General features: G+C 35.6%; 1 protein-coding gene across 1 annotated transcript in view; it reads right to left on the bottom strand.

The window, feature by feature from the left end:
* Window positions 1-12,531, bottom strand: part of LOC149567602 (amino-terminal glutamine amidohydrolase) — a 109,097-nt gene extending 96,566 nt beyond the window's left edge. The window contains exon 1 of the mRNA XM_089820844.1: window positions 12,289-12,531. Coding sequence (XP_089676970.1) covers window positions 12,289-12,392 — 104 coding nt within the window. The 5' untranslated portion in view covers window positions 12,393-12,531. The remainder of the gene's footprint in view (window positions 1-12,288) is intronic.
* Between the last annotated feature and the right edge of the window lie 3,574 nt (window positions 12,532-16,105).

Raw genomic sequence — 16,105 nt, 5'->3', positions numbered from 1 at the left:
GTTTTGAAAAGATAGTAAGAAAGTTGATAGTATCACCTTACAAAGTTGGTGGAATCGGATCGTCAAAAGGAATTAAAAAGGTGCGACATTCATATCCCCTGCTCTGATTCTTTATATATTTTTTGACAAATTGAGTCGGAGTTGGAGCTGAGCAGATTCGACCTCACGATCTGCCAGAGAAAATAATGAAGTCTTCCTTAGGAAATTGCATGGCTTTTCCAACTAGGAGGAGATTAGGCCATGATGTTTAGAGATTTTTTTCTTTATCGATTTCTAGTATTCTAGCATATGACAGAGTTTGCAACCTTCATAGTTATTGCCTACATGTCGTATCCCTCTGTTGAGTGATATCAGGTTGATAGCTTGCATAGCGGCTGAAAGATTAATCTTGCTTTGTGAATCAGAGTATTGCAGAACCGAATACTGTTCATAACATATATATATATTGCTGGGTGCATGTAGCTGGGACATTTTAAGGTGCATAGATGTCTTATCTGTCATGATATTTGTTGTTTGGATTTCATCCTACCTTCCATGTTTGTTCATCGACTCTCTCTTCATATACGTCGGTTTATCTATTGAGTTCATACCTTTTGCCATTAGTAACTATGAATTGGGCTCAGAATTTGGATTCTTCACGATTAACCAGGAATTTTAGTTCTTCTTCAATCCATTGGGATCATGTATATAGATCCGATGCATAGATCTCCAGGATGATCGTTTTCAGTCTACATAAAAAAGAGCAGTCCCTGAAGTTATCGGCTCTCTTTCTGGTAACATTTTTTTCTTTTTTTTAAATTGAGCTTACTATGCTTTATTTTTATTGAATAGACTAAGACTCTCTTAGTGATTTGGATTTTGTATGCAATACTAATTACATTTATTTGGAAATGAACTGTAATATTAAGTCTATGATCAGACCTGAAGTTTCAAGCATTCTGTGAATTATTATTTTTTTTAGATGATTTCTAAACAAATCAGACGGTGGCATTTAGCCCTTTTCTTGACTTTTCTCAGAAACTAATTTTCTTCTTTTGAGGTCAACTGCTCTTTCAATAGTGCTGAAAATTTGATTACAACAGTTTCTAGTGGTAAGATCATCTCTGGAATATTGAGGTCAATGCTCATCTAACAAGGCGCCAAGGCTGCAAGAGGATTGATTCTAATTCTAAGCTGGTTGGCTAAGTACTTCCAATTATTTACTCTAATCTTGAGCCTGCATTTTTTTATTTAGATAAATCTCTTTTATTTTATTTGTGTTTTTTGTAAATAAATAGTAATTGTTCTTGTAATCAGGAATGAGTAAGTTGTGTCAAGCAATTGATACCCTGAATAAAGAGTGCTTATATGTCTATTCTGTTCATGTGACAGAGTTAATTTTATCCTCTGTGTGACCTATTATGTGTTAGTTTTATTCTCTATATGATATGTTCTGTGTTATCAACTTGATCTATTGTGATTCAAAAGGAACTCGTTAGCAGAGGCTGAAATCAGTATTATAATTATGCTGTGATTCTCAAGAGTAAAGGCTATTAATTATTAGTGTAACAATCATTATTTGTGTATATTTTGTGCATCTTCATTGTTGTATGCATGCAGAGTTACACTATGTGTGTGTAAAGATTTTTTATTGATATAATGGATTATAGGCTGGCATCAACATAAAGATTAGTGTCAATAATAAGGGGCTTTGGTATGTTCTATGAAGATATTATTATATGATTGCAAGATGTTGATGATTGGTTGAATGAACAACCATCTATAAGAGGGTTTTATGATTGGTGCCGTCGGTTATAATTGTATCATGTGTATACTAACTTGGACTTTGTGCAAAAGCTTGTGATTAGACTGGCAAGCTATTTTGGAATATTCCAATTCTCATTTTCCTTTATGGTAACATCCTTATTAACATATTTTGTTCATATGAATGTTGGGCTGCATTTTTTATGTATGTGTGTTGAAATCAGACTTCAAAGGGATAAGTATTCTATGATTTTTGTATCTGGTTGGAAAGAGTATATCTTTGCTTTGATCTCTATGATAAGTGAATCTTATGAGTTGTTATAAATCTCTCTTGGTTGCAGGGTGCAATGGGATTGTAAGAGATTTTGCAATGCTGTTTGCAGTCTTGTTACTAAATTGGTGGCACATTATCTTCATTTAAAGATAAAGATCGTGTTTAGAGAGAAACTATTGAGCTTCAAAGAGAGGATAAGTGACAGAGGGAGATGTCCAACCCTTTGCGAAGCTTGAGTAACAGTAGAACACTTGGAATCAACTTCTCCCTGTTGAGAGGGAGTCTATGTTAAGAGAACATCTCAGTGATTAATGCATTCTTCTCTGGGCAAAGTTTGAGGTGAAAGCCCTCGTTCCACCCTCTGTGAGTAGGCATGGTAGAAATACATTCTAGGAGAAGTTTGAGGTGAAAGCCCTCATTCCACCCTCTACAAGTAGGCATCGTGGAAATGCATTCTTCTCTCGGAGAAGTTTGAGGTGAAAACCCTCATTCCACCCTCTACCAGTAGGTATGGTGGATCACCCTCTGCGAGTAGGCATGGTGAAAGTCATGTGTGTGACTCCATGACTTTAATTTTATGTGCTTATGAAGTAACTATGATGAACTATGTTATGCTGAGATAAAATGTGTTATGCGATGTGAATTTATCATCTTTGGTTGCAGCTATGTGTGCCTACCTGACTAAAGATCTCTCTCTTGCTAAAAGAGAGTGTTGAAGATTATAGTTGTAATAGAGATATCTAACTCTGATTTTATGAAATAGACATATGTGTGTTATGATCATTATGGTCATCTCCAGCTGAAAGAGACATTTGTGACAATATTTTTTATTATATTATGTAAAAAGACATGCATCATTCACCATTCGTCATTCAAAGAGGCATGTGTATGTAAATATGTAGTGTTGAATATTTGGAAATATAAAGAATCTTATTTTTGGGATTCAAAGAGTCCTTTGTGTGAAAAATGAAGAGTCTCATGCAATCTATTTATGTGATTGCTTGGTATATTGTAAATGAATCAAGTGAAATTTTTGTACTCGGTCATTTTTATTATCAATAAAAGAGATATTTTGTTGGTGTGGCTGAGTTATTCCCTTCAAGTGGAAGGGTTTTCCCAGGATAAATGTATTGAGTTTCTTGTGTATTGTTTATACTCTTTCATTGCTGTTTATCTCTATTTCTAAGCTAAAAACTTAACATATAATAGGGACATTGATACATCTACAACCAAGTTCCTATTTAAAGCACATTCGGGTTATTTTTTTTCATATCACTTGACATTGCATATGAATAGAAAAACTGGAAGAAATAAATTCAAACGTGATAGGGGCTACACACTCGTTGAAAGAATATGGAAAGTCCAACTCAAGGTTCACAAAGAACTACAGAAGCTCCAACCCAAGTACAAAGCAATGCATGACCAACATTATTAAGAAAACATTTTCCAGATAAGTGACAAAGTATGGCTTTACTTGAGCATTAGAAGCTTTAATGACAAGCAAGTTTGAATCAGTAAGATATAAACCATTACCCCTTATGAAAAATGGAGAGAATGCTTTCAATATCAATTTACATTCTTCTTGAGGACAAGCTCAATACTCAGCTGTGAGAACCTGCATCTTTATGAACCTTCAATTATAAACAAGGAAAATGAGTAATTACAACCTATCCTTGAAATGTATTCTATTGGATGCACAAGGAGGACTACAGGAAACCAGTTTGCATAAGAATGTAATGGGCCCCTTAAATGTCCCAAAAACTAAACCAAATTGCTGAAAGGAATTATGTCAAAAAGTTTGCATTCAACCTCTTATTTCTCCGTTTAATGTTTTAAACCCCTTATAACTCCAGAAATCAAACGTTTATTTGTTTGTTGTGTTTTGTACATGGAATTGGTATCATACAACATAAACAAGAAAGAAACTACAATAATATGCAAAGTGGAAATGAACTACAGCCAATAAAATGTTATTTTCAGAATTCATAAAACCAAATACATGGCAGATTTATCAACTTACTAATTACTTCAGCATTATTGACATAATACTCCAGCCCATGCTTTCAAACTTGCTGCTACAGTACTTTGTCCTTCAATCAGTCCACTACCTTCGTAATATCATTCCCTCAAAGCGGCATAAGCGTCGGACAAGTAGTGAAGAAGATATGAGCAAAATACCAAATCTGCCTGTAGCCGGAAATGCAACTAAACTGCCTGATAATGAAGCCGATAACAAAGAATTCCAAAGGCCAAACCCCAAGGGAATGATGTCTAAAATGTTACAAGAGAGGATAAACGTGCTCAAATGCCAAGAACGGAGCTGCAACTTACACACCAATTTCTTCTCATATTCAACCTGTCTAATGAAGCCACAAATGCTTCCTTTTACTCTATTTCCAAGGGTCCGCTCAACTCATATGGGCAATGTGGGATAAACGATGTGTAATATATAAAACATATATTAAAATACCCCTTATGTCTCCCTTGGGTACACATCCCCATAAAATAAATATTAAAGTAACACTTTAATATTTTACAATTAAATTAGACGTTACTTTAATAAAACTTTAGGCATTAAAATGTATTAGCAATCGAACTCCGAATAATGCGAGTGATAGCTCATCGGAAAGCTCTCACCGAGGAGTATCAAATCCAATCACCAAAATTGACCTGCACTGTATCCTGCCGACTTACTAAAAATACTAAGTATGCCTGAAACTGAGTAACTCAACCTCATTTTGGCCCAAACTGGAAATGACTAGGCCAAAACATTCCAAGATCCCATTAAACCCTTCGTTAGCCCTCGGGACCATGTAGAACAAGGCTAACGCACACACACTTGGTCAACTGCTAAAATGGGGGCATTACAGTCCGCCCCCCTTGAAATTGCTTGTCCTCAAGCAATCTCAGTCTAGCCTGCTGAATAACCTGCTCACTCTCCCATGTAGAATCTTCCTCCGGCAGGTCTTTCCATCTAACCAAATACTCCTTCACTATCCTGTTTCTAAGCTTCCTCTCTCTGGTGTCCAGAATAGCCTCGGGTACTAACACAAGCTTCCCCTCCTCATCCAAAGGGGGTAAATCTGCAGAAGGCACTACACTCTGACCAATGGCTTTCTTAAGCCTAGACACATGAAACACATTGTGCACTCGATTGCCCTCTGGAAGCTCAAACTCATAGGCGACTTTGCCCACTTTGCGAATCACCCTGTAGGGACCATAAAATCTAGGTTTCAACTTTTCAGCTCCACTCTTCTTGAGCGATGACTGTCTATATGGTTGTAGCCTCAAGTAAACCATATCTCCTACCTCGAAGCTACACTCTATTCGGTGCTGATCAGCATACAATTTTTGTTGATTCTAGGCCTGTTGTATATTCTCTTTGAGCACTTTTAGGATGTCCTAACTATCCTGCAATAAGTTTTTGACTTTGGCCACTCTACTGTCCCCCAAAACTAAATCCATGAAGCTAGGTGCTTCATAACCATAGAGTGCCATGAAAGGAGTCATCTTGATGGACATATGATAAGTGGTGTTATAACAATACTCTCCCATATGCATCCACCTGATCTAAACCTTTTGTTGTGCAGTTACATAGTTCCTCAAATATCCTTCCACCCATTTATTCACAATCTCTGTTTGCCCATCTGTTTGCGGATGATAACTAGTGCTAGGTGTAAGATCTGTACCACACAACCTAAACAACTCTTGCCAAAAAACACTCATAAACTTACTATCTCGGTCGCTGACAATGAATCTGGGCAGCCCATGTAACTTGAATATTTCTCTAAAGAAAAGATCTGCCACTTGTGCTGCTGTGTAAGTGGACGGAATAGCAAAGAAGTGAGCAAACTTCGTCAAGCGGTCCACCACCACATAGATGCAATCCCTTCCCTGCACTCGTGGTAAACCAGTGATGAAGTCCATCGAAATACTTTCCCATTTCCTATCAAGAATGGGCAAGGGCTGTAATAAACCTGCAGGAAATGTGTGCTCTCCCTTATTCTGTTGACAAACCACACACTCCCTGACATACCTCTGAACATCATCCTTGAGCCCTTTCCATGAAAACTGCTCTCGGATCTGCCTGTAGGTCTTGAAGACCCCCGGATGTCCAGCTGTGGGTGCATCATGAAATGCCTTCAGTATCGTCTCTCTCAAATGTGATGATGGAATCAAATAAACCCTGTCCTGAACTCTGATCAATCCATCTATCACCTCATAGCGATCATCCTGTATGGTACCTGAAATCAATCCAGAAGCCCAAGCATCTCCGACATACTCTGCTATGATTCAATCTCTCCAATCTCTTGAAATCTCTACCAGAGCACATAAGTGAGGTCTCCGAGATAAGGCATCAGCCACCACATTTTTCTTACCTTTGACAAACTCTATGTCAAAGTCATAAGCCTGCAATTTAGTCACCCATTTTTGTTGCTGGTCATTAAGATCACGCTGGCTCATGAAGTATTTAATACTGTTGTGATCAGTCTTGATCACAAAACGTCCACCTACCAAATATGATCGAAATTTGGCCAATGCATGCATTATGGCCAACATCTCCCGGTCATAGACAGAATAACTCTTCTCAACTCCCCGAAGCTTCCTACTCTCAAATGCAATGGGATGCTTCTCCTGCATCAATACTACTCCAATCCCATCACCTGATGCATCACAATGAAGCTCAAAAGGCTTCGTGAAATCCAGTAGAGCTAGAACTGGACATGAAGACATTACCTGCTTGAAATGCTCAAAACACCTCTGTGCTGCCCCTGTCCACACGAAGGCTCCTTTCCTGGTAAGATCTGTCAAGGGTGTAGCAATCTGTGAGAATCCCTTAACAAACCTTCTATAAAAACCACATAAACCAAAGAATCCCTTAAGTTGTGTAAGGTTTGTGGGGGTAGGCCACTCTACAATAGCTCTAATCTTTTCAGAATCAACTTGAACGCCATCTGCACTAATGATATGCCCAAGGTAAAGGAGCTCAGTCATGCCAAACATTTAGATTCCTTAGCATACAATGACTCTCTCTCCAGAATAGATAACACCTCCTCCAGATGATGTAAGTGCTTCTCCCAGGTCTTACTGAAGACCAAGATGTCATCAAAGAAGATCAAGACAAATCTCCTCAGCTACTTCTTGAATACCTGGTTCATACAACTCTGAAATGTAGCGGGTGCATTGGTTAGACCAAATGGCATAACCATGAACTCAAAGTGGCCATAGTGACATCGGAAGGCTGTTTTCTCAATGTCCTTTGCTCTCATCCTGATCTGATGGTATCCGGATCGCAAATCAATTTTGGTGAAGAAGCATGCCCCATGCAACTCATCAATCAACTCGTCAATCCTAGGAATGGGATACCTGTTTTTAATTGTTTTCTTATTCAGTGCCCTATAATTGATGCACATGCGCATCATCCCATCCTTCTTCTTTACCAATACTACTGCTGAAGCAAAAGGGCTCTTACTGGGCCTAATATGCCCCATCTCCAACAAATCCTTAATCGCCTTCTCTATCTCATCCTTGTGTTTCTTAGGATGACGATAGGGAGTAATCATAACTGGTTTGGCTCCCTCCTCGAGCTCAATAACATGTTCCATCCCTCTGTCAGGAGGAACCTCATGAGGAATATCGCTAAATACTTTAGCGTGTCTATCAAGTATCTTCTGGATATCTGGTGGATGACTCTTTTCTTGTGGCTCTGGTGAAGTTGGCATAATGTAGCACTCAGCCGCCCACTCTATGTCATCATGACGAAAAAGTTTCTGCATTCTCCTCAAGGACACTACTCTGCAACCTCCATCTGAAAGTCCTCTAAGTACCACAGTTCTGCCCTCCTGCTGGAATCTCATCTCCAATTTCGCTAGGTTGAGTGTGAACTCAACTAGTGAAGCCATCCATGTCATGCCGAGGATGACATCATAATCTCCCATGTCCACAACATAGAACTCATCCTCCAACTCGTAGCCATCTCCAAACCTGATGCGAAGATTAGATATCTTCCGAGTGCATAATAATTTATCACCGTTAGCCACCATGACTCTAAACCCATCATGCTCCTCTGTCTGTAACCCTCTCCTGGCTACCAACTGTGCATCTATGAAGTTATGTGTAGCCCCAGTGTCAATAAGAGATATCACTTTCTGCCCCTGGATAGTACCCCTGACCTTAAATGTGATTGCCTTTTGGGCCCTTGTCAAGCGTGCCAACGATCTATCATCCTTAGGAATGTTGCTCTCCTCTATAGTGTTACCCTCATCTGAATCGGAGTGCTGCTCCTCCCCCTCTGACTCTGACTCTTCTGCTGAAAAATACTCCATTTGATTTGCCTTAGCCTTGAGAGAACATTTATGAGATAAGTCCCAAGGCTCTCTACAATGGAAGCACAGCTGCTTCTTTCGAAGTTCATTCAAGGTTTCATTGTCTAATCCTTTTGATCCTTCTTTGGGTTTGCTATACTCTTTCTGAAACGGTTTTTTGTCTTTGTCCTTGTGGTAGGAAGAATCTGTTGAATGGTTTTTTCCTTTGTATACCGAAGGGGCTAAATCTCGTGCCTTTTTAGTTACTTCAGCTAAGGTGAGTGGATCATGTCCCTTCACCCAACGTCATAATGGATCAGCAAGACCATCACAAAATAACACCACCAATCTCCTAGGAGACATATCAGTAACAAGTACAGACAAACGCTGAAACTCGGCAATGTAAGCATCCACAGAACTTGACTGTTTTAACTGTGCTAGCTCCTTGAAATGTAACTCAGGATCCCTAGTGTCAAATCTCTCAATCAATATTTCGGTGAATTCCTCATAGGATGTAATCTGATTATGCCCCAAAGTCACCATGCCATGATGCCACCATTCATGTGCAACGCCATCCAAGTGCATAGCCGCATACTTGATAGCCTCCTCCTCAGGCATAGGATTTAGCTGCAAGTATGTATCTACCTTCTGCACCCAAGCTCGTGCAGTCATCTTCCCTGAAGCATCATAATAAGGTAAAGAAAGTTTTCCAACTTTCTTTCTCAGCTCAAAGTTTTGATTCCTCCCTCGTGCTCTAGGCATGTGTCTCATCCTCAAGTCCATATAATCTTTGAGGGAAATATCCACCTGAAACTCTGGTCCACTAGCCTACCAATCCCTCCTGAACTGATCCTGTAACTTGGTAATCTGCGGTTCGTTTACTGGTTGAACCGGATCTTTGGGTGGGAAAGTGGGTAGAAGAGGTCTCGAGCTCGCAGTCCGCGCTGGGCATGCAACATGTCTAAAGTTATCAGCCTCATTCCCATTGTTTCCGTGTCCATTATTACCATTAATGTTATTCTCAGGACCATTGTTGTTGCCTTGGCCTCCATGGTCATTGTTTCCCCCATTGTTATTGTTTCCCTCATTGTTATTGTTTCTGTTGTTGACATCACCTGGATTAATATTGACACCCATCTGTCTAGCCATGAGCTGCAACATCATGTCCGTTCGCCTATTCTGCTCCTGCTGCCTACGCTGCCCCTGCTCTAATGTATCCAGTAACTGTCTGAGCATTACCTCCCCCTGATCCGGACCAGCATTCCTGCCTCCGCCTAATCCTGTATTCCTGTCATCCCGATCACCCATATTGTTGTCCTGATCAAAGAATATTTCCTCTATGTCTGTATGGCTGGATTCAATGTCCACCTGCACGGATGTACTAGACTGTTTGCTTTGCAAGTCTGAAATCCTATTTTGTCTTGCTCGGGTATCACGGAAATTATAAGGCCCTTGTCGCATGCTCAAACATAAATGCTTAGCCTGTGTTTTTATTTATTTATTTCTGATTTTAGTGTTTTGACATTTCGTCAAACACTTTTCCCTCTATCCGGCTATTCCAAATTCCCTATAAAACCTCCATAGGATGGCAGGACTTATAGCTCTGATACCACTGTAATGGGCCCCCTGAATGTCCCAAAAACTAAACCAAATTGCTGAAAGGAATTATGTCAAACATTTTTTATTCAACCTCTTATTTCTCCGTTTAATGTTTTAAACCCCTTATAACTCCATAAATCAAAAGTTTATTTATTTGTTGTGTTTTGTGCATGGAATTGGTATCATACAACATAAACAAGAAAGAAACTACAATAATATACAAAGTGGAAATGAACTACAGCCAATAAAATGTTATTTTCAGAATTCATAAAACCAAATACATGGCAGATTTATCAACTCACTAATTACTTCAGCATTATTGCTTTTGAACTTCCTGCTACAGTACTTTGTCCTTCAATCAGTCCACTACCTTCATAATATCATTCTCTCTAAGTGGCATAAGCATCGGACAAGTAGCGAAGAAGATATGAGCAAAATACCAAATCTGCCTGTAGCCGGAAATGCAACTAAACTGCCTGATAATGAAGCCGATAACAAAGAATTCCAAAGGCCAAACACCAAGGGAATAACATCTAGAATGTTACAAGAGAGGATAAACATCCTCAAATGCCAAGAACGGAGCTGCAACTCACACACCAATTTCTTCTCATATTCAACCTGTCTAATAAAGCCACAAATGCTTCATTTTATTCTATTTCCAAGGGTCCATTCAACTCATATGGGCAATGTGGGATAAAAGATGTGTAATATATAAAACATATATTAAAATACCCCTTATGTCTCCCTTGGGTACACATCCCCATAAAATAAATATTAAAGTAACACTTTAATATTTTACAATTAAATCAAACGTTACTTTAATAAAACTTTAGGCATTAAAATGTATTAGCAATCGGACTCCAAATAATGCGAGTGATAGCTCATCGGAAAGCTCTCACCGAGGAGTATCAAATCCAATCACCAAAATTGACCTGCACTGTGTCCTGCCGACTTACTAAAAATACTAAGTATGCCTGAAACTGAGTAACTCAACTTCGTTTTGGCCCAAATTGAAAATGACTAGGCCAAAACACTCTAGGATCTCATTAAACACTCTAGGATCTCATTAAACCCTTCGTTAGCCCTCGGGACCATGTAAAACAAGGCTAATGCACACACACTTGGTCAACTGCTAAAATGGGGACATTACAAAGAAGTTTGCAGAAACAAGGAGAGGACCCTGAAACTCTGGACAGCTCGTGATTAAAAGGCAAGACACCAAGATCAGACACATTTAATGCCAAGAAGAAAGCAGAAGAGATTCCCGTGTCTCTTAAAATTTTGATCTTTTATGACTTGAGAAATATCTTCTTTGGCAACCAAACAAGAATTCTTCAAATCTGAAACAAGACATGGATATGGAGTTTCTGTCCCTGGAAGCTGGCGGTTCTGTTTGTACTAGTCCCAGTTTCGTTACTGACAGATGCAAACCTACAAGTTAGTGGTTTTGTTTGTGATGCTAGCATTTATATTTGTGACAAAGGAAGTTGCTATTTGTATTAACAGAGATTTCATCCTGCTGATTAGCCACTTTTCCTAGATTCGACAACAATCTCAGAAACAGAAAAGAAAGAGTGCCCTGGAGGCTGGGGTTCCTTTAGTGCAAGAAGAATAGTTCCAAAACTTAAGATGTATAGCCCATTGCAAAGCATACGTGTCGTATGTGAGAAGATAGTGAAATCAATTGTTCATCGTCAACGAGAATCTTTATGGTAATAAAGCATGGAAAGTAGTGTACCCACAATGAACACTGTAAGCAAATTTCAAATTGTGCTCTTCGTAATTTCCCAAGTTGAAGGTAAGAGGGGGAAGTGATCAATAGACACTTCAAAGTTAATTTTCCTCACGCCAAGGTTTCTAAGGTAAGATTCCACAAGTGGATATGTTTGCATTGAATTTTTTTTATAGTGTTCATGTTTCATTTTCAAAAACAATTCAAATAACCATTTTTATATCCGCTACACTCAATCTGTTGACAGTTGAAGATTAACTTAACTAGAAACAAATTACAATCTGGATTTGATTTGTAGAAAGTTAAAAACTTTAGAAATTTAACAAAACATTCATTGCTTCTAACAAGGGCATCAAACCAAGAAATTTGATGCACTTACTAGGTAACTTAAATGGGCTGAAATATGTAAAAATTCCATATCGACACGCACCATTGTGCTGCTGTCCAAATTGGTTACTCTGAAAGTAAAGAATTTTCACGGTTGATTAAGATTTGTTACCTCCTCTCTATACTTTCAAATGAGTGGATGTTCAGGTTTTTATCCCCCAGATGATTAGATAAGATTCATTACCAAAATGAAATAAATTGAGCGAAAAGATCCAGTTGAAAATATAGGGTAGAAGGAGGGAGATTACCAATAAAAAGGAGTGTATTTGAACTGGGAGCGTTGAATTGAAGGAACCAGCGAGGCGCTTGTGCCTTCACATTCACGTTCAGCTGTGGAATCGGAAATAGCCATTTGAAAGGAAAGCTGTGGACGGAGGCCAGTGAACACGCCGCCAACATATTTCAACTACCCAAACTTTCGTTTCTACGTTCATTGTTTTATTTTTTAGTGTCTCGAAGAACAATTAATAACTAGAAATCAAAAGGTTCGATGGTTAATGAAAACAAACAACCGTATTCGAAAGTTTAGTAGATTTTTTTTCCTCCAATGAAAGGAATTGGCAGATTAGCTTCGCTTGGCAAGCGGAATACCACTTGAACAAGAGACGCAATGCATCATAGTTCCTCTAACACATAATGATTGTAGAAAAAATCAAAACAAACAATTGTATTCCAAAGTTTAGTAGATTTTTTTTCCTCCAATGAAAGGAATTGGTAGATTAGCTTCGCTTGGCAAGCGAAATACGACTTGAACAAGAGACGCAATGCATCATAGTTCCTGCCTAACACATAATGATTGTAGAGATGTAGATGAGTGAGAATCTAAATTAACATTGTGAATGCATTAATTTTTGCCTAGAAATGCACTTGTGATCTGATAGGATTGCTCATATTTTGTTGTTAAATTCTCGTCTTAGAAATGTGCTTGTGATTTGATAGGATGACTCATTTTTTTTGTTAAGTTCTCGTACTATATTATTATATCTTTGGGCGTTTAAGCCCAAAAATAAGAGGCCAAAGTCTCCAATATGACACTAAGTACTTAATATCATACTATGATCAATACTTATGTTTTAGACAAATTTGCACCTTCTACATTGACAACTTCAATTATGTGCACCGAAAAAAGATTTCCATACCAATATTTGAATTATAGAACTTGAAGAAGTGATGAAGCATTTGGACTATCACATTATATGTTTAAGCATACCATGCATGCTACTAGAGAACCATAAGTAGTTGGAATAACTCCCCCAACTATGTATTATTCTCATCTTGATTATCAAATGGAACTCACTATTTTTAATCATTAGCATTAGACAAAAACTAGGATATAGATATAGATAGAGATAAATAGCAATATACAATAATAACAACATAAACATATATGCAGAGGAAAAAAAAGATAGATAATATAAAGGAGGAAGAGGAAGAGAGATAAAATAGTAAGATGGAATGATACCGACATAAGTTTTGTGTGTGTGTGTGTGTGTGTGTGTGTGTGTGTGTGTGTGTGAGAGAGAGAGAGAGAGAGAGAGTGTGTGTGTGTGAGAGAGAGAGAGGGAGAGAGAGAGAGAGATAAAATATAATTATTTTTCTTAATAAAACAAATAGTCAAAATAAAATCATGGTTATAATTTTAAAAAAAGATATTATATTTTAATTAATGAAACTAAGAATTTAATTTTTATATTAAAACTCACATTTCTATAAGAAAAAATGAAATGTATTGAAATATAAAAATATTTTATAAGTAAAACTAATTGTTTAATTTTACACAATTAGAGAAGGTTTACTATTTAATGTTTTTGTATTTTCATTTTTTTCATAAAATTAAGTAATTTTTAATTATGAAATAATATCTATATAATTTAATATGTACATTTGTAAATAATAAATAGATGTAATACATATAAATTTGATGTTGATGAATAAATATGATGTCATGAATAAGAAATAAAATAGTTCCTGCCTAACACATAATGATTGTAGAGATGTAGATGAGTGAGAATCTAAATTAACATTGTGAATGCATTAATTTTTGCCTAGAAATGCACTTGTGATCTAATAGGATTGCTCATATTTTGTTGTTAAATTCTCGTCTTAGAAATGTGCTTGTGATTTGATAGGATGACTCTTTTTTTTTGTTAAGTTCTCGTACTATATTATTATATCTTTGGGCGTTTAAGCCCAAAAATAAGAAGCCAAAGTCTCCAATATGACACTAAGTACTTAATATCATACTATGATCAATACTTATGTTTTAGACAAATTTGCACCTTCTACATTGACAACTTAAATTATGTGCACTGAAAAAAGATTTCCATACCAATATTTGAATTATAGAACTTGAAGAAGTGATGAAGCATTTGGACTATCACATTATATGTTTAAACATACCATGCATGCTACTAGAGAACCATAAGCAGTTGGAATAACTCCCCCAACTATGTATTATTCTCATCTTGATTATCAAATGGAACTCACTATTTTTAATCATTAGCATTAGACAAAAACTAGGATATAGATATAGATAGAGATAAATAGCAATATACAATAATAACAACATAAACATATATGCAGAGGAAAAAAAAGATAGATAATATAAAGGAGGAAGAGGAAGAGAGATAAAATAGTAAGATGGAATGATACCGACATAAGTTTTGTGTGTGTGTGTGTGTGTGTGTGTGTGTGTGAGAGAGAGAGAGAGAGAGTGTGTGTGTGTGTGTGTGAGAGAGAGAGAGAGAGATAAAATATAATTATTTTTCTTAATAAAACAAATAGTCAAAATAAAATCATGGTTATAATTTTAAAAAAAAATATTATATTTTAATTAATGAAACTAAGAATTTAATTTTTATATTAAAACTCACATTTCTATAAGAAAAAATGAAATGTATTGAATTATAAAAATATTTTATAAGTAAAACTAATTGTTTAATTTTACACAATTAGAGAAGGTTTACTATTTAATGTTTTTGTATTTTCATTTTTTTCATAAAATTAAGTAATTTTTAATTATGAAATAATATCTATATAATTTAATATGTACATTTGTAAATAATAAATAGATGTAATACATATAAATTTGATGTTGATGAATAAATATGATGTCATGAATAAGAAATAAAATAGTACTATTTAATTTTAATACATAGTTTATAAAAACTTAATAATAATTTATATATATTTTAGAATTGAATTATTTCTTTTTTGTGGTTATTTCTTTGGTATGTTTTTTTTGATATAAAAGATAATTATTAATTTAATATTAAAATATATATTTAAGATTTAAATGTATTTAAACTAAATGATAATTTATTAAAATAAAAAATATTAATAATAATAAATGATATAATTTATAAATTGTAACACTTATCAATTATACATATTACAAATACTATTATAAAGTATAATTAAAAAATAATATTGTTTAATTTATTTTTATAAAAGTATTATAATAGTAATAATTTAACTACTTCTATTAGAAAAGCAAAGTTTTAAAAAAATTAGAAATTTAAATACAAAGATATAACATATTGAAATTATACTAAAAAGACATATTTATCAGTTATATATATAAAAGTATAATTTGAACTTATTCATTACATGAAGTTTTAGGAAAAAGTTATATCAAATAGTCAAAAATAAACATAAATATAAAACTAATAATAAATATATTTAAAATAAGAAATTAAAGATTGTGATAATTAATATTGATGAGGTGGAAGATAAAATGATTAAAAAAAAAAAAATCTTATCAACTTGTCACAAATGTGGAAAAGATAAAGTTGTAATTAAGACATTCATTAATGCAAGACATTCATTAATGCAAGATGAAGTTGTTAGAAAATATTTGTATTTTTTGTTGAAGAAAATTAATTTTCTCCCCCACCAAAAATAGTATGGACCAATAGAATGGATGACAAATGTGATTTATAAAATAATAAAAAATTAGAAAAAGATTTAAACATTTGAAATATCATGCATTCTTTTAAATTCTTTGATTTGATTGATTAGTGTTAATATCATATTTGCATTGACATGAATGCATAAGTATTCCTG

The sequence above is a fragment of the Cupressus sempervirens genome, chromosome 3, assembly GCF_028749045.1.
Source record: "Cupressus sempervirens isolate cs-2001-9-10 chromosome 3, ASM2874904v1, whole genome shotgun sequence".
Lineage (NCBI taxonomy): Eukaryota > Viridiplantae > Streptophyta > Pinopsida > Cupressales > Cupressaceae > Cupressus > Cupressus sempervirens.
Note: the sequence above shows the minus strand (reverse complement) of the source record. Positions and strands in the feature narration are given on the sequence as shown.